General features: G+C 39.9%; 1 protein-coding gene across 2 annotated transcripts in view; it reads left to right on the plus strand.

Annotated features, from left to right (window-relative positions):
• Positions 1 to 14,154, plus strand: part of tln2b (talin 2b) — a 316,938-nt gene extending 302,784 nt beyond the window's left edge. For both annotated transcript variants that reach the window (XM_028823593.2, XM_051920301.1), the window contains 4 exons: positions 4,007 to 4,069; positions 4,183 to 4,365; positions 9,257 to 9,382; positions 11,105 to 14,154. In XM_028823593.2, the coding sequence (XP_028679426.2) occupies positions 4,007 to 4,069; positions 4,183 to 4,365; positions 9,257 to 9,382; positions 11,105 to 11,233 (501 nt within the window). In that variant the 3' untranslated portion in view covers positions 11,234 to 14,154. The remainder of the gene's footprint in view (positions 1 to 4,006; positions 4,070 to 4,182; positions 4,366 to 9,256; positions 9,383 to 11,104) is intronic.
• The last annotated feature ends 6,234 nt before the right edge of the window (positions 14,155 to 20,388 follow it).

A 20,388-nucleotide genomic window follows, 5' to 3' on the forward strand; every position in this document is an offset into this window, starting at 1 on the left:
CCTTCTTCTTCTTTCAGCTGCTCCCGTCAGGGTTACCACAGCGGATCATCTTTTCCCATATTACTCTCACTGCACCACTCGGTGTATTTATATCACTGTATCTGAGTGTGGAATCACAGCTGTACAGCAGCTGTTTGGAAAGAGAATTATCATTATACAGCATCAAGCACATGCTGCCTCTTTGAACTGCTCTCATACGGCAAACGCTTCAGAGCCTTTCCTGTATGGACCTAGCAGTTCAGAAACCGTTTCATCCCAAGAACTATAAATGCACTCAATCAGTCCATCAAGTGATCCTGGTAAAACTGTTTGTACTTATAAGTACAATTACCTCACTGTAAACTTGCAATACAGTTACAGTAATCCCTCCTCCATCGCGGGGGTTGCGTTCCAGAGCCACCCGCGAAATAAGAAAATCCGCGAAGTAGAAACAATATGTTTATATGGTTATTTTTATATGTTTTAAGTCCTTTTAAACTCTCCCACATGGTTTATAAATATTCCCCATACAATTATACAGCATAAACCCTTTATATTCCCTTAGTTATTAGGTAAGATTCGTTGAAATTATGTATGTAAACACAGTTTATATACTACTCACAAACATACGTATCGTATATCATTGAGGAGTTTCATTTAATACATAATACAGTTTTAAACATATTGTAATTGAGTAGGTAATATAAAAATACGTGAAAAATCTATAACATGTAAATGCTGTACATAAAACCAAAATGTTATTTTAAAGATACTGTAGAGCGTCTCCGATATCACATTTGTTACAGCCATTACAATAGACAGGCCACCGGCAATAAATACCAACAATGCCAGGAAAAAATTGTATAAAATGTGTGCACAGTTACAATAAACGTACATACATGTACTAAGTACGTAGAAAAATAGTTTTGGGTACTCACCAACTTGTCAGATAACGATGCTATTTACTGGACTGTCACAGCTGTTCTAAAGGAGCCTCTTCAGGCGACTGTGTAGCACCGCCGTCGTCTTCTTCCACTGAAGGCGTACTAGGCAGTGTTTTGCGTGTAAGGAACATCGTGATGGGCAGTTGCTGGCGCTGCTTTTTCATTTGTGTAAAGAGGTTCCTATACACTTCCGTGGCGCTGTCAAGAGCATTTTTAAATTGCAAAGAACGAATCATTTGCGGGTCCCATTCTTCAACTGATGTCTGGAGATCTTTTGCCATTCGTAGAATGGTCGCGAGACGCTCGAGAGTTAGCACAGCACCCAGGAGCTTAACCGCGTGCTCTGATTGGGTAGCTTCTCAGCCATCCGCCAATAGCGTCCCTTGTTTGAATTCAAATGGGAAATCAACTGAGGAAGCACACATACTGTAGACCGCAGACATCCGCGAAGCAGTGAAAAATCCGCGATATATATTCACATATGCTTACATTTAAAATCCGCGATGGAGTGAAGCCACGAAAGACGAAGCGCGATATAGCGAGGGATCACTGTATACTATTGCACAACCTGATCCACTTTAGCGCGTATTTACATATGATGGCGATATCGTTTTGAGATGAAATGCAGCAAAATATGTTTATTACATTATACAGATAAAATGTTAACATCACTTAAATAATCTATATTTTTAATAATTAAACATGTGAGGACATGGTGTCGCAGCACTAGCAAGGAGCTGGCGCTCCGTTCACGGATTGTTCCTGCCTTGCGCTGTATTCTTGCTGGGGCTGGTGCGACACTGGAACGATAAATGGATAGAATAATTAAACATGTACTATGAAGATATTTCAGTGTTCCTTAAAAGTTTTGAAGAACTGGCATTCTAAGCTTACAGATGGCTTTACATCTATTACAGAGCTGATTGTGTGGCGATTGGTTATTTGGAGAAAGAAAAGGAAGGACAGGAATTGGGTATTAGTATGTTTAAAAGATACAGTACTGCTGGAATAAATTTTTTCATCGAAGGTCGCGCATGGCGCAGCAACAATCTTGCATGAGGCATGAACAGTGGAATTAAACGATTTTAAGATGAAGTTTATGATGTTCTACTTTAATGACAAAATAAACTACGTGATTAAAGTGGAAATTTCAAGCTTTTTTCCCCACTGTATCCCTATTTTTTTTTCTTTTCTCTGTACCCTAATAAGCTTTCATATGACACTCAGACAGTGGGCTACAATTCGACTTTTCACTGCAACTTTGAAATATGACAACTTCTTTTTTTATTTCGGCACTGTGCAACTTTGTGAACTTGAGTTTTCAAGTTTCTCCGACATTCTATGTCACTCGATCAACTTCCTTTTGTTGTTTATACCACTGTTTAAACCAACAAATAGTTTGTTTTTCCTTGCCTCCGATTGGTATTCGCTGAAATGATTCTATTTTCCCCCGTGCTTTTGCCATTGCCTTTTCACGGAACGCTAAGCTTAAGGAGCTGTTTATATTGATTTGCATATTCAAAGAGGCGTAATTCTGGGAGGAGTTGGGGAGTGGCAGCAGGCACATGCATTACTTTTCACGCTGACCAGGATTTATGTACCGGAAGAATGTGGAAATTGGCGAATCCACAGATTTATGCATCTGGATTTTTTTGTGCGTAAGAACATTTCCGCTTTTGTCCTTACGCCATGTTTTAGTGTGAATTCTACGCACGCCGTTATGCATGAGGCCCCTGGAGTCTCACAAAATGCGTTCCGCCCAACAGATAGTCCATTATCCAGGACACCATAGGCTCATCCACCTACATATCACTGAGTTTACCCCTTAGCAAGGATGGCTGTATGGTACTGAAGAACCAGAGAAAACCAAAAAGTATACACAGTGCAGCCAGCTTTGCCCAGTTGGGTATAATTGTGGAACAGACAGATAATTGTATCTTACATGTCTGTCTTTGTCTGATAGTGCAGCTGGACCCAAGTGATCTTTCACAATATGACTCATGTAGTCCATGACCAGCCTCTGAAAGGTCTTTATGATGTGGTACATAAGGCCCACTGGTCTATAGTCATTAAGCAACGCAGCACTTTTTCCTTTGAATAGTGTTTTCCACAGCAGTGCCAGTTTTTGGAGCCTCAGAGTTAGACTGAAGAGGTAGCAGAGGACAACACAAAGTTTGTCAGCACAGTCCTTAAGAATTTGATGACTGACTCCATCCGGTCCTCTGGCTTTTCCTGTGCGTAGCTTTATCAGTTGTTTCCTTGCTTTGTCATCAGTTAAGGATAGCCCATATTAATTATTGGAGATGGACTTATTGCTGGCCATACCAATCTATTTAGAGTCTGCACATTCTTCATTTGCCTGGGTGGATTATCCTCTGGGTGGTCTGGCTTTCCTCCAACATTCACAAAAACATGCACTTTAGGTTAATCGCTGACTCTGAATTGTGTAAGTGTTAGTGCGAGTTTGAGCATGGTTGGGCCTGGTGATGGATTGGCACCCCGTCCAGAGATATTTTTCTGCCTTGTGCTCAGTGCTGCTGTGATGGACTGAATTGCATTAAGAGGGTTATTTATTTAGGGTCCCTTATTTTAAGCTTAAATAGTCAAATATAGAGCAGCAGAGGGTTCGAGACTATCCTGTTGCTCTCATATTTTTTGTCCCTTTAGTTGAGACTGTCAGACATAGTTAATTGATTACGTTTTTAGCTTGTGAAAAAAAAAATGCATGATTGAGGCAAACAAACTAGATCAATCAGTATTTTACACCCATATTGTTTTCAGTTTTTTGTCAGTGGAAATTAGTTTTGAGGAATTGAATCAGCATTTTCCAACATGAACTGATTGCTTTAGCATAGATGGCTTATAAGGAATCTGTTCACTCTTAGACTGATGTTATTTATTAAATGAGTGCCGACAACAATGTACCTGCACAAGTGTCATAAACTATACTTCTGAGATGGCTGCTGAGCTCACAAGTGGATAGGTCAAGAAAAATATCAAGGCTTCCATAATGAGCACTGTTACATCATAGGAATCCACACAAATGGCAGACTTTGACTTGAGATGCTTTGCTTTCTTTTAAGGTGGGATCCATTCCAGCTAATGCCGTAGATGATGGCCAGTGGTCCCAAGGACTCATTTCTGCTGTAAGTATGAGCAACAAAACCATTTTCTGTTTTCTTAAAGCAGGACTGAAAAAGCTTATTTTTTTTGCATGCATGCAATGCTTTATGACTGTTTTTTACGTTCCCCCACCTAGGCTCGCATGGTGGCAGCTGCTACTAGTAACCTTTGTGAAGCTGCCAATGCATCTGTTCAAGGTCATGCCAGTGAGGAAAAATTAATTTCTTCAGCCAAGCAAGTAGCTGCATCCACAGCACAACTCCTGGTAGCCTGTAAAGTGAAGGCAGATCAAGACTCTGAAGCAATGAGAAGATTGCAGGTAGGTAATGCAACACAAGCACAGACGATCTTGATATGTACTTGGAAGAGCAGCAAAAACAATAAAATTACTCCTTAGTTTAGCTGTGGGATTGTAAATATTCAATGGAAATGGTTACAGTGGACAGAAAAACAGCTTCTATGGTATTTTTCACAAAGAACTGTGTATTTGTGTGTCTCAGGCTATCAAGCGTGCAGCGATCAGCCAAACAAAGAAATCAAATCAAAGGTAGATTAAGCAAAACGTCCAAAGGCCTGAAGTAAAATCTAGTAAGCTACTAGAAAATCACTGCTGTTTTGTTACATTTCATGAATATTGTAATAATTTCACAGACATAACCTTTAAGGCAAGTGTTGAAGGCTGTAGTGGTGTGTGATTTGCCAGTGTAAGTCCAGCTCTGGTAGAAGACTGTACAGATGCCATCTTCCAACATTCCAAAGAGGCTTGGTGACCCACATGTCATAGCCATAGCAATAATGATAGCTAAGCATATAAAACTCAACATGGATGTGCAGTTTAGATACGATATTTGTTGGTTGCTCAGTTGCCAATAAGAGTCCTGGAGGATTATGGTAATTTTGTTCAACTTCAAAATTCAGCCATTGTTTTGTCAGTGTTACACAAATTGGTGGAATATCACTTCCAGTGAAATTTATGCCATTGACACAAGAAGTAAGGCATTTAGGTATCATCTGGAAGTGTTTTTGTGTATTAATTCTGCATGTGGCTGCTTGTCGTTTAGTATTTAGATAAAGCTCTCGAGTGGAAAAAATAAAATATTCACCAAAAGTGGGCATATCCTCAACTAGGATAAGGTGTTTGCTAGGTAATGGTGGAAAGAGGGATTTGGCAGCATCAATTCTCCAGGGGTACTGAGATTATCTGTGGGGAAAAAAACAAAGTAATGTTCATGATGCCACGTTTTAGCAAGTCTTTGTGTGAGAAATATGCAGTGACGTGCGGTGCGGTTCATGGCTCGTGAGGCATGGACTCCTTCAGAGTCAGATTTACAAATATATGAACCCCAAAGAGTAGCTTATTCACCATTCAACTGGCAGCCAGCATGCACAATGACTACTGGTTATGTTTCATATCACATCAGCATTCTTTACACACAGAGAGGTAAGGTTCATATTTGGCTAAGAAAGAACGTCACATTTATAGCGGCGAGAGAGAGCCTGTTTGCGCTGCACCCTCCACGTGTTCTAAATTTGCCATTGCAATTCCACAATTCATACTCATTCAATACAAATGAAAGTACTGAGTGGTGTACAAAAAAAAATAATTTCAATTTTGACTTTAATTGAAATATTTACTTGTTTTTAATAGCTTTTAATTCTGATGCTTTAATCAATTTTAATACAGACTGTTCAACAAAAGAATAATAAAGAACAAAAGAATATTTTATTTAAGGTCAAAATGTAGTTTTTAAATATTGGATTGTTTTTTTATTAGTCTGATTCCGTTTTTTATAACATTGAAATCTGTTTATGGTCTGACCTTTATTTGTAAATGAAGTCCATGCGCCTCTCCTTCTCCATGAAAATCTCCGTCACTTTCTTGTAAAAGTCCTCCTTATTTTCCTTTAGTTTTAAAAGTCTTAATCTTCCATTTTTGCAGTCAGTCGGAACAAAAAAATAAAAATAAACAGACCGCTGCAGTGCACTTGACTTTCTGATATCACTAACTTATTGGCGCTTCTGCGTAGAAGAACAGCAGCAACAAGCACCTGTTGGGCTCACATGCGCCCCCTTCAGGGCACCACGGTACTGTCTGCCTCATCTTGAGCCTTTTCACTGTGGTTTTATGTCCTTTCAGCAAGACTAAATATATCACACACATTCATTAAAGATATTAGGCAGACTGTGGAAAGTCAGGGTGTATAATAAATATGTCTGCAAACATTATATTGGCAACATACAGATAGACAGCAACAGGCACACGCCAATTCCATGCATCAACCCCGTGTGTGAGGGAGAGCGCAGTCCGATGGGAGGCTCGGTTCGTCACTGCCGCCCCTCGCGTTTCTTTCCTGTATTTGATCAGGAAATGCGCCAATTCAGTGATTTTGACTATAAAAATGATCAAAGTTATTGGAATAATACAGAAAACAAATTTATAGCACAGACCAGTGGACAAATTTATTTTATGCTATCATAAAATGTTTTTACTTTTCATGATGACAGGTGAGGCTCTGAATCACCTGCCTCCCCTGACCGCACGTCCCTGGAAATATGTAGCATGTCACAATTTTTAGAAACGTATTGATGTGAACGAAAGGAGCAAGTAGAATTGATTTTATGGATCTGCGACAGATCAAGTGCAGGAAAGAACACAGGTAGACATGTAAGTGAGAACAACGCTTTTATGAGCAATATTTATTGTTTTAAACCCCAAAATGAAAACATTAAGTCCCCCAAAACACTTTCTGGCGGTTTTTGCAAGTTGCAATTTCAAAATCATCCACAAAAACTAGGACTAATCTTATGAAACTGTATACAAATCGAAGTGTACCTTTTTTTTTGCTCATCACTTGTTGTCACACACTTTCCAGTTTATAGCTTTATAGCTCATTTCTTTAAAGGACAGATGGCAGGATTTTAAAAATTCCAGCAGCGGCATGAATTCTGAGCAGTTAGAAGTACAGAATGTGCTCATAGTTATGGATTTCTGAGATCATCGCTTCCATTCCAAGATGTTATCCATCAATTTGTTCACTCCATGTTCCCAAAGTGCTTACAAGTAATAGTAATTTTTTATTCACTTAGAAGGTACTCAGCACATTTTTGTTAATGTCTGCTTTTCAGACTGTCAAAGTCTAATTCACACAGCCAGTTCAGGATAGGAAGAACATCTTTCTTGACACATGCATGGAGTCAGCGCAGAAGATTGCACTTCTTACATATGCAGTTAAAGACGGGAGTACATGATTAGGGGGCATTTCTCCTGTCCTTGCAATTTCCTGATAAATGGACCCTCGGATTCAGAACATCTTCTGCTCTGTATTATGGTGGTTTCTTATCTCTTATCTTGTACACAGATTAGCAGTGCAGCACAGTAGGACCTAGTCACACATTGAAAGGCTTTAATCAAACTGCTTTCTAAGAGTGCTAATGGCAAACACTAACCACTAACAAGGATATAATCAACAATTTATAATCAAATAATGGAAATCATATTTAACAGTAAAAATCAACTCTAACAGAAACTGCATTTGCACCCAGTTAGGGAAAAATTAGCTGTTATCATTTTAAGCATTTATCTCTACTTGTGGACGGGTGCAGCTTGTCTCCTGCTTATTAGGAATACCCAATAAAAGTAGAAATTATCAGCATCTGGCCTAATAACAAACTTCTCCACCAGGTAAATGTTAATGATAGCGATTAAAATATTTTCAAATCAAATCGAAGCAAACTTTACTGGCAGGAAACATTTACATCCATCACATATGAATAAATAAATAAATATTGTTCATAAATTTTAAAGGTGGGGTAAAAGTAGCTACTTTGGATTCATTGCTGTTGAGTACAACCCAACTTCTCTACTGAACAGTGCTAAATATTCTGAAGTAATAAGAGAACTTTTTATTAATTCACAAAGGGAAATTTAGGTGATCTAGCAGCTCAACAGCATAATTAAAACAAGTACATATAGATTAAATAACTAAAACATCTAATAAAATAATGTAACAGATAAGATCCATAAAAACCATAAAATAGGGAAGTAGAAGATAAAACAGAGCTCATAATTTCTAGGGATAAAAAAATAAAAATACTAGGTCAGCCACATACAAACAAATATTTATGAAAGCTTTACAAGCAAACATTACTCCCGGAAGAGCTCCAGATAGTTTATTTGTTCCTGACTGTGTTTGCCTAAACATATTGTGATAAGGAATTATTCTTAATCGTTCCTACATTGAGTAAATTAGAGAACAAATTTCAAGGTGTTTCTGGTGTCTCTAACTATGCCAAGATGTTGAAGTCAATGTATGTGGTAAGAGTAATCATGGGCAAAACGTTAAATTATTGGAACCATTGTCTCCACCACACACAGTACAGGAACATATTACCAGGGATGTTGTAACTGACCTACCCAACACATTTTGTATGTTACTTGCTCCATGAAGTTTGTAGTTATGGCCCATAAAGATTTTTAAACTTATGTTGTCACACAGAATGGAGATAACAAAGGAATATAATGACTAACCCTGGAAAATAGTAAACGATATTAAATATTCCATCGAATAAAATCTCAAAACTCGCAGTCTGCTGTGAGGATAGAGTCTGAACATGTCAGCATGTCCCCAACATCCCATCCCGTCCCACCCCGACGCGTACTTGGAACGACTGAGCAGATGATCAGGTGTCAGCAACAGTAGTGCGCATTTGAAAGTTATCCCAGGTTCTTTGTACAAATATATAAACAAATATTCCTAAAGCAGGGGGATTATTTTAGATTTCTTATTCATCTAAAATATTACTCTAAATTAATATAATTATTTTAGATAATTGACTGAGTAAAGCATTGTGTGTACTCGTGTAGCCCTTTTGTCTTATGGTTTAATATTGGTAAGGAATGAATGTTTCCAGCAAAATATATCAGAGAAAATGTAACCATTTGCATTTAAAAATGTATTAAAGAGAAAGTAAACAGAAAATGTTATAATCAAGCCAAGTAGAAATATTCTGAAAGCACGCTGAAGCACAGTAAAGAAGTAGCCGCTGCAGTCTTCTGTGAGTTCCTGTCTTGCTCCTCTCCCATGAGTCCCATTTTTGCACTGTTTCTCCTTTGATGGGATAGTCATGAATGTAGATTTTACCCAAGAAGAGAAACCTGAACTATAGCCTGTATGCTACTCTGCTTTAAATAGCGTCTTTGTCATTTTTAGGCTGCTGGAAATGCTGTCAAGCGAGCGTCCGACAGCTTGGTGAGAGCAGCACAGAAGGCAGCATTTGACAAGACGGATGATGACAGCGTTGTGGTGAAAACGAAATTTGTCGGCGGCATTGCTCAGGTATGAATGTGAAATACATAGGGAACAATGAGAGGGACTGTAAATTGTTTCACTTTGTAACTTTTATATTGTTTATGAATAAAGACAGAGCAGTCCAAACTGTATGTTTGTCATAATACATTTGAAGTTTCAGAGATGGGATTAAATGTGAAATACTTTTAATTTTCAGTGCAGAGAACAATCTCGTAATGTACTGTATATGGGTGAACTGAGTGCATAGAAGTGTTTTGTGCAGCTGTGACAGTAGAAGCCATTGTGTCCACAACCATGTATGCAAATCCCCACTAGGGGGCACTAATGGCTAGTAATACACTTACACAGCCTCTCTTGTGATTTTAAAATTGATTTGTGTTGTTAATTCTAGAATTTTGCGTGCTTTGAGGATTATTCCTAATTATTTTTTTTTATGATTTAACTAAAATGGCAAGTATGAAATGTTAAATCAGTGACTATATGGCTCATTTCATGTTTTAATTATTTTTTAATTACAGATTATACTACTGCTCAAAAGTTTTAGAACATCTCCATTTTTGCAGTTTTTCTTCAGATTAATCAGTTGAAATGCAATGAATGACCTAAAATGGTGAAAAGGTAAGCAGTAAACTGACAGAGGTTTAAATTTCAATTTTAGGTTAGCAAAAACTGAAAAAAAACAAATATGAGAATGTTACAATTGGGCCTTCTTCAGGGAGCAACTAACAGGTTACAAACTACAGATGTTCAGCCACAAATAAAGTAAATGAAGACTTGCAAGTTGAAGCCAACAAATTTGCACAGGTGTCCCAACTTCTGTTGATTACTTAAACTCCCTCTGTGTGCCTTAAAGCAAATTTGGAAGAGACTGAGTTACTACAGGGCGGCACGTTGGTGCATTGGGTAGCACTGCTGCCTCGCAGTTAGGAGACGCGGGTTCGCTTCCCGGGTCCTCCCTGTGTGGAGTTTGCATGTTCTCCCCGTGTCTGCGTGGGTTTCCTCCAGGTGCTCCAGTTTCCTCCCACAGTCCAAAGACATGCAGGTTAGGTGTACTGGTGATCCTCAATTGACCCTGGTGTGTGCTTGGTGTGTGGGTTTGTGTGTGTGCCCTGCGGTGGGCTGGTGCCCTGCCCAGGATTTGTTCCTGCCTTGCGCCCTGTGCTGGCTGGGATTGGCTCCAGCAGACCCTGTGACCCTGTAGTTAGGATATAGCGGGTTGGATAATGGATAGATGGGATGGATGAGTTCCTACACCCTCTGAAATACTACTTGGACAATATTCTAGTGTATAAAGTTGTAAATTCCATTGTAATGGCAATTAACAAATGAAATGAGACAGAGCGTTCTTACTCTTAGAAGTGGCAGTGTACTGCTTACCTTTTCATTATTTAAGGCCATTCATTGCATTTCAGCTGATCAAACTTGAAGAAAAACTGAGGTGATCTAAATCTTTTGACCAGCATTATACATGGAGTACTTTTAGAATGGCTGTAAAATCATTTTGTTTCTCAAGACCATTTACAGACATTCTACAAAGTTTTGTTTATTGTAAGAGCAACAGAGAGAGACTTGTAAAAGTTACAGAACTGCTTTGCTTTCCACTGTATATTTTACAAGCCCAAATTAAATATTTATTAACTAGTTGTACACCTTGTGTGGCCTCCTGAATCCGCTGAAGCTGCCGTTTGATGGCACCAGTATGTGCCCGGACATCATCGAAGTGTGTGCTGATCTTCTTCTTTTTAACAGATCATCGCAGCACAGGAGGAAATGCTTCGAAAAGAACGGGAACTGGAGGAGGCGAGGAAGAAGCTGGCTCAGATCAGGCAGCAGCAGTACAAGTTCCTGCCGACAGAGCTGAGGGAAGATGAGAATTGAAAGGCTGTCACGATGTACTACTATTTTTTTTTTTTTTTTTTTAATCCGGTATGACTTTTGAGTGTTACAGTTAAGAACGTTATTCCAGTTTATTCTAGTGAGGAAAGCAAATGTCATACACACATCCAAAGCATCAAACTGACATCCACATGAAGGCACTTACAGTAGAAGCCAATCTCTGTTCTTATGAAAGTGCTGGGACTCATTGAGGAGCAGACAGGATTCTTTCCTTAAACGCTTAATAACTCCTTGGTTGGACGTATCACCGAAGACCAAACGAGTCTTTATAGCGGTAGTGTAAGTATACAAAAATAGTAAGTGTACACTTGCCTGTCAGTATCAGTTACGCTCTGTGTGCAGCTATCGTTAACCAGCAAGTATTCAAAACTTGTCAATATTGTGCCATAAACTTAAAGTGGCTGTCATTTGTAGTCGAGAGTCACGGAGCCTGTGTTTGGAGGAGTTTGTGGGGTTTTTCTGGTGCAGTGTTCCTTGTTACAGTTAATAATGTAAATAGTAACTTAAATCAGTTAGTGAGGTTTACCTTAAGTACAGCTGAACATCTTCATGAGCAGATGTAGTGGAAACGTGAGAACAGAAGACTATGTGATTCAAGATTCCGTATTTGAAAACTTGTACTCAGTACTGCATTAAGGAGCTTAAAAATTGCTGCTTCAAATCATTGTGCTCTTAATTGAATGTACACCGTGTGTCCGAGTTCTCGTGCATTCTCAGAACTGTCTTACTGTTGTTTAACTCCTTTCTTTTAATTCACATTTTCCCATTGAAATGTAAATAATTTTCCAAAGACATTTGCCAATGTAAAAAAACAAACAAAAAAAATTATATATATATATATAAATAAACAGATGAGGATAACTGTTGCAATGGCACCCACCCTGGGTCATCAAATGACTGTACCAATGTGGTAAGCCGTAAAAACCAAATGTGGGTCAAGCGCTCGTATTCAGCTGCTGCAGAGTTTCTCGGAATGAAACTCACTTTCTTTTCAGTGTAATAATTGAAAGGTTTTTAGCCTTTTGAACATCAGGTATTGATTTTGTATTGGAACACTTGTTGCTGATAACGTGAAGTACGGCTCAATCGAATATCGATATTTTGCTTTCTGCCGCAGCTGTGTTTTTTTTCTTCTGCGCTTCTGTTTGCAAGAAGCTGCCTACTGAACTCAGCCGTGTGTCACAGTAGCAATGACGTTAAACCTCAGATGGGGAGATTTTGACAAATGAATTCGTTATTGGCTTTGGCCTTGCATGCACTATATATATAAATATATATACGTAAATATATATATAAAATGCATATCAGGGACATTTATACACCACTAGAGTTTAGATTATTACTTATCGTACAGTATTGTAGAAAGCAAAAAAAAGTGTACAGTTTTCTTGAACAATTTTGTGTTTTAATTCTAACAGAAAATAATGTAGTAGAGCAAGTTATACAGAAATCTCTGAATTCTTCTTTCATTATCTGTAATTCTTGGTCTGCCGTTACTTAGTAGTGAAGTGTTTTTGCTCTTTCGAGTTTGCCACGGTTTTGTATTATAACAAAGCGATCTTCCATTTAATAAGTACAGAGGCAATGAAGTTCATTTCTGCTGTCCTGGACTGCCCACATCTCCCCTCTCGCCGTTGACGGTTTGGTTTAAGCGATTTCCAGTTGACACTTTGCTCGGTTTGCTTCCTGAACCCTCACTAGATGTCAGGTAGAAGATGCCAAAACTATCCTGAATATACTTCTGGTCACTTTTTCGAAAGCTGTTTGATTATTTCCTTGTATTATTTGAGCATCGTCTGATTTTGGAGTAGGGCTGCTAGCATGTAGAAATATGGAGAAGTCGCCCCCTGGAAAAGGTGCCCTGCCAAGAACTGTCATCCTTAGAGTAGCAAAAATCCTTGAGAATTGGAGCGACGAGAGAGAAGCGTCATTTGCAGCCTACTTAAAATGTTACATTCTTATTATTTATCTTTGACAGCATACCTGGGCAGAGAGAAGCTCCAGCACTTTCCAGATTTTTGCCCTTTTTTTTAATCATATTCACACTTAATTGTGCATACTCACATTTGAAGTGATCTCATATTAAATAATTAAAGAGTGTTTCATGTCCATTCAGTGTAGGACTCTCCTGCCCTATGACATTGTGTCTGCCGTGTCCATCATTGACCATGCCACGTTCAAGGAGGTACGCACCCCTGGGTAAGGCCGCGTTTTTGTTTTTCCCGTTCTCACCCTGTCTGCGTCGCTTAATTGTGCCTTAGTCCTTAGCTCGCCGTCGCCGCCTTTTCTGGCTGCGCTCAGATTTCATACACAACTACAGTTTTGTTTGGTTGTTTCCTTTACCCGACACGTAGTTTTGTGTGAGGCTCGTGAAGCTCTGCCTGTTTGATGGGCTGTAGATCGTTGTCATTCGAAAAGGAAATAAATAATCTGTGCCGTCAAATTCCAGAAGCGTTAGACATGGTGGGGTCCTATGGAGCCTGTGCTAGATGATGGACCCCCTTCAGTCCCTACTGCCCTGTTTGGAGCAGCTGCTTTATGAATCTGTCTCTGGCTTGTTTTGAGCCACTAAGAATGGAAGTGTTCCTTTTTATTATTGTTGGATTATTATTATTATTCTTTTTTTTTACAGAAAGAAAACTTGTCAATAAATGTAATGAAGTTTATAATGTAAATCAAGTGTTGCTGTGATTTGATAAGATATACAAAAATAGGAAAAAGAAACACATACCTCTGACTCCATGCTTGATTTGTGTGCATTTCCTTAATATACTAAACTCAGAAAATGACAAACCAAGAGGACACTAAACATGATGTAATGCTATACTGTATGTAAACTATTTATCGAAGCTGCAAAAAAAAATATTTTTTGTATTCACCAAAATAAAAAAATTTGAAACTAATTGGAAGCTGTGTTCCTCACTTTGTTGTCGTGTGTCATTATAATTACTATTTGTTGCGCCTTTTCCAGACCTGAAGACAATTTCAATAATATAAAATATATTCCCAGCATCCTTAAAAACATGGCATGGCAGCAATTTAAAGTAAGATGGAATGAGAAGATGGATTGTGATTGTAATAACAAGCCAAGAGCGTAAGCAGGAGGGCAGGAATGAAATAAATGAAGGCTCAGAAGTCAGAACAAGAACATAGGATGGCGGGAAACCAGTTACCTTCAGGATATGTGGGACAAACTGCAGGCAGAATGATGGGCTGTTTTAGCTTTAACCCCACACAATTATCGTAACTCTGCTGTGTGAAACAAGTAGAAAGAGACCCCTAGCAAGAGGTGTGTGCCTCTCCACTTCGGTTCATGCAAAGAACTTAAAAATTGTCTCCACGTGAATTATGAATCAGCCTTCAAGCTGTTTTAACATTTGAAAATGAAAAGACTGCTTTCCCACTGGTCAGAAATCTGTCTGTCTCATTGTTGACCACAATATGGAAGGTATCCAGCCCAAAATAAACGGGACTGGCCAGGACAAGAAGTGACGCACAGCCAGAGAGGCGTGAGGCTGACTGGACTCATTCACAACTTTCAGCTCAGTCCTAATTGTTCAAGCTGCAGTCCATTAAATTCAAACGTAAATGTACTGTGGTAGAGTATCTGAGCTTGCGTGACAGGACTAGTCCTGCAACAGTCTGGACTGCATACACCGAGACCATTAGAATGAAATGCACAGATTCATATTGAAATTAAGAATATTCCACCATGTTGGTCATAAGTGAGAACTGTGCTGATAGTGACAAGAATGAAGATCATACAATTATCAAAGTCATTGAGAATATAAGTGGCAGTTAGCCATCTTAGATCTGTCACTTATGCCGCCACAGTTCATCAACCACTGAGCCCCAAAACAGCATCTGGAAACTTAAAGGCAGCGATCCTGTTTGGCCCAAGGTAGTAAATGGTGGAGGACATCATCAATTCATGGGAGGCTGTAATGGAGAGGAATATCTAACATCCATTATCCAACCCGCTACATCCTAACCACAGGGTCACGGGGGTCTGCTGGAGCCAATACCAGCCAACACAGGGCACAAGGCAGGTGACAAACCCCGGGCAGGGCACCAGCCCACCACAGATATCTAACATTCATTCATTCACTTTCCACTGCTTATCTGAAACCAAGTCGTGGGGACAGGCCCTTCCCCAGCCTCTCTTGCCATCTCATACTGTGGAATTCTATCCCCTTCTCAGACCATGTGGGAGATCTAATCCTCCCAGCGAGCCTGGGGTCTCCTCCTTCAGAAGCACAAACCATCTCAATCGGCTCCTCTCGAAGCAGAGGGTCAGCGGCTCTACTCCGAGCCTCTCCCCGATGTCTGTGCTTCTCCCCCTGTCTCTAAGGGTATCTAATATCTAACGTATGGTTTTTTTAATAAATGCCTAACCATATTGAATTTTAAACTGTGTGCCCTGGTGTGGAAGCTGGATAAGCCAGTTCATGTCCAGAGCATAATAAAAGATCAAATAGATAAACTGACATCTGTGAAAGATTAAAGACAAAGACAGATAAGATTTATGAGTCTATGGAAATAGGACAAGTTTTAGAAGTTTCAGCACCCAACACCCCATCCAGGAAGACAACCTGGGGGAATACAGGGAGTGGAGATGAAAGGCCGGGAATACAGTAGAATATGAAGGCCGAGTTGTGCCTGAACTTGGACTACACATATGCCAAGGAGCGTCAGGACTGAATGCCATTGATCCCTCAGAGGCGTACACTCTCTGTGCTGCCACATGCATGCAGATGGCCATGCGTGTCTTTGCCATTCCATCCAAGGGCCATGTTGGACCAGAGACCAAGCAACAGCCTAAGACAGAGCCACCTGGAAGTCTAAGCAAGCAACGTGATCTGATTGTTATCCAGCTTGTCAAACTCATTTTACTCTGCTTATATTGTGGCACATTTGGAAATCTTAATATAATCTGTATATAAATAAAAAGTGTAACTTTCTCTCCTGTCTGTTCTGGGACTCTATGTGATTGCCTGGAGTCGTAGATGTAAAAGAAAGGGGGAAAGTGTTAAACGACCTAAGCAGTCAACAAGGACAGCAACAAGCCTGATAAAAGTAAACGAACAGGGGCCATAGATGGGATTTGGGGCATTCTGTTAAGATCTAAGGGGTCACCCCAGGACCGTAGCACACTAAGACAGTGGCAGATGTTAACTACAGAAGATGTCTGACTCAACACAATAAGTGAGTAGTAGTTCCTATTAAATGTCTTCTACTGTCTCGCATAACTCTATTTACATATCAATTGCTGTATTTATGGATGTGCTGTAGATCTAATAATGGCACAGCAATGTTAAAACCAACCCTCTTCCACACAAATTATTAAAAAGCTCTAGCAACCTTCACCATGTCACACAGCTTCACTTTAGAAATAACGCCCGGTGTCCTCTGCCCCCCATTAAGTGAATGACCACACAGACATTCACTGTTCTTTATTAAATTACATTCCTTCTTCTTCAAAAAAAAAAAAAAATAGTATGTGTACTTTTACTTGTAAACAGTTCAGTGACTGAATAAAAACAATTAGAAAATACAAAAATACTTTTAATGGTCAACCTCGATAGACATTCTTCTGAGTTTACAAGATGATGCTAACAGTGACAGTGACAGTGGGCTCATGGACTGAACTGCCATCATTCTTCTCCTGTGATTTGTTTCTAAGCTCCCTCCTGTCATCAGAGGCCCAGTCTCTCAACCCTGTGCGTTCACTTCTTCCTCGCCACAACTGTCCTCTCTTTCGCTTTCTCGCCCCAGGTCACACACCAGTTGTCCTCACCTTGCTTCAGCACCGATCAGGGATCGTTTTGTGCCCTCTTTTCCTCCCTGCTCTCTCTTCCTGTTGGGTGGCAGTTTAGAGTACAATCTGTAGAAATCTGCAAAGCACCCATCCAAGAGACTACCCAGCAGCCTCTTTTCTTTCTTCCTGGTTTGATGTACCCCAGTGGAGAAGAGCCCATCACCCTCCGCTGGCTCACGATTGTCTTTCCCCAATTACGCTGCCACTGAGTCTCTATCAGCATGGCGTACTGACACCAGTATGTAATCCAATTAATCAGCCTCCCCGTCTTACCGATATGCGCCTGCACTCTTTAGCACATTCCGTTGCACTTCTTCATTTGGGCCCCTTTCACTTCCTTACCAGCAATCATCCCTCGGTGCACCCCTCCACACCTGGACACACAGCACTGGGAAGCCAAGATGGGCCCCCATGTCACTTACAGCACCCTGCCTGCAGTTTCCCTCTGGGTATATGCAGGTACCCTCGCGATTTCCTGTGGAAACTTCTTATCTGCAGTATGTAAGTAGTTACAAGTCTAATCCAATTATTAGAGGACCTATGAAACTGACTTGCCAAACCTCCTCGTGTTAGGGTGTGGTTGTATCAGTGTTCAATATTTATACCTCGTATATATCATATGCTGGATGAAATTACTTCTCTTGAAAAACATCACTTCTTGTAGTCGGTGACGTTGTCTTTGTGCCCGCATGCTGTAAGCCTGTGTCTGGCTGAATTGCTGGACCAATTGCTCTGCAGTGTTCTCTGTATCCTTGAGTGTGTGTGCATATAAAACACCTGAACTTTTCAACTTAGATTGAAGGTCATTGTCTGTATTAAAATGAGAACCACCAATGAAAACAAAGGAAAAGTTAAAACACCATATGCTTCCTTAAAGGTAACCCCAGTAATCTGAAGGGGAAAGGAGATCAATTTTAGGAAAGCATCATTCACAAGACATTAACACTAGAATCCCCAAAGCCTACGAAAAAATGCGTAATCCCGGCCCACATGAAATCCGTTCACACCTCTCCATCGGCATGTTTTCTTTTGTAAATGCGTTGATCAGCACAAGCAGCCTGCTGTCCCATCCCACTCACCGACAGAGCTGAGTCCGTCACAAACTTCTCAGGGCGCAGGCCTCTTTATCTGGCAGTGAAGTTTCTGGAGTTGTATAAGATAAATAATACAGTATATCGTTATTTAGAATACATGCATTTCATGTGTGTTCTGTGTCTACAAAGATCTGGGTAAGCATAGGATGAAAGGAAATGCAAGAAATGCTGAATACATACCTAAAGCAGAAACGTTTTCCATATTACACTAATAATGACGTGAAGTGTATAATGTGTGAAGACTTTAGTCCAAATATCAAATGAACACGTGCGCTTTTATTCAAGAATATAACCAAAGGAAAAAAAAATCATTCGATTTACATGTTGCTGACAATGAGTTACAAACCCAAGCTCAAATGTCAATCGACAGAAAGCTCTTGAATGGTGCAGAGGTAAGAACTGCTGCCTTATAACCAAAAAGTTCCTGGCTTGAGTCCCTGGGTGCTCCACATTTTGAGTAGGGAGCTGCTATTATTATTAGTATTACTATAATATAATAAAAAACATACATTTGATTTGAGTCTGTAATACCAGGTGTAAATTTTGGCTACTTGTAAAAGTTAGCACTTGTTGTTTTTTTTTTTTTTTAATTATTCAGTTTATTCTCTCAGTGACGTTCATGTGGTACAACAAACTTTCCTCTCCCTCTCTGAGTTGACGGCGTTTATCTCCATTCTGTTTCACAAGAGCAGCGATGACCGCAGTAACAACAGACAGTTTCTTCACGTTGCTTTCGCCGGCTAATAAACTGCTTGCTGCACTGCAGCACAACTCTGCTTGGCACCATAAAGTAAAATTGGACTTCCACCTGCAGCTAAAGTCACTACAGTACGTGAGCAATTCGCCACGCTACTGTTTAGATCTGGCAGCGCCATGATGATGTTGTATGCGCCCAAAAGAAGAAGCCTTTGATTTCGGTCTGTAACAGCCGGTGTAAAGTTTGTAAAGTTTGGCTGCCTGTAAAAGACATCACTGAAGGGGTATAAGCACAGCTGAGGAGGACCACACTATATTTGAGGAAGCTGACACTTGCAAAGCATCAGTTAAGGGGTTATGTATCTTAGCGCAATGCTTCCTATTAACATAACTTCACTTTGGCGGCCCAAGTGAGTGATAGTACAGTACGTCTCTCCACCTTGCCTACTTCAGTGTAAAGCCTGTAAATCCACAAACCTTACTAAATCCCAACTGAATCAGACACTCAAGAGCACCAGAGGACATTAAGGTGAAGTGCATTTAGGACAACACTCTTTACGTAAAGAGTTTTAGGAATCTGGAAAATCTACCAAGACATGGAGTTGAATGACACATATTGATAGCTTAGTTGTTAGCTGAACACTCAAGCCTGATGGACTGAATGGCCTTCTCTCATTTCTTCTTTGGAATGAGGATGAGCACAAGCAGAAAACACAACAGACACAGAAGTTCAAGTGCAGACTTAGCCAAAGTATGGTGAGGGGTCCTTAGCCAAGAACTGGAAAGGAGACAGCCAAGTAGAAACAGAGCCAAACGGAGAAACCTGTCGTGGAGTAGTGAAGAAGAGAAAGGGTGCTGAGACGAGAAGCAGGGGATGTGGGAGCGATGGAGTGAAGCTGGACTGTAGGTGCGGAGAACAGTGGGCCATAAAATGATCACACAATGCTTATTTGTATTGGGGTTTATTTATCAAATGATTTTGATCTCATATCTGTCATTATTCCAATGTCCGCTCCACCCCATCTCAACAGCACCCACTGCAAGGCAAGAACCCAACCGTGGGTGGCACCCCAGTCTATCACGGGGCAGCCTTGTCTGAGCAGGAATCCTGTATTTGGAATCGTGAAGAAATGATTTTTGTTCAATTCCATTATGAGTGTCTTGTTGATTTAGAAGATGTAACGTTTTTGATGTCAAAGTTTGTTTAGTTGATCAGAAAGAAGTTCTTGATGGTGGTGACGTTAAAATGGAACATAATGCAGAAACGCAACATTGTGCCACAGCCTTTACATCAGCAAAATAATATAATATTGTAACCAAAAGAAATCAGAGGAGAACAAAATGAATCAGAGCGGATTGAAGCTCCAAAACTAAAAATTCTAACAGCATGACAGCACATTGTCATATTTTAAGATGTCATAAATCACATCATAATGCAACAGGGAATGAATAAAGAATAACTTACAATTTGTGGTGATGCTCAATTAATACATTAGATAAAGCCACCAAGTGTGTGCAAATGTGAATTA

Source organism: Erpetoichthys calabaricus, chromosome 17 (assembly GCF_900747795.2).
Source record: "Erpetoichthys calabaricus chromosome 17, fErpCal1.3, whole genome shotgun sequence".
In the NCBI taxonomy this organism is placed as follows: domain Eukaryota; kingdom Metazoa; phylum Chordata; class Cladistia; order Polypteriformes; family Polypteridae; genus Erpetoichthys; species Erpetoichthys calabaricus.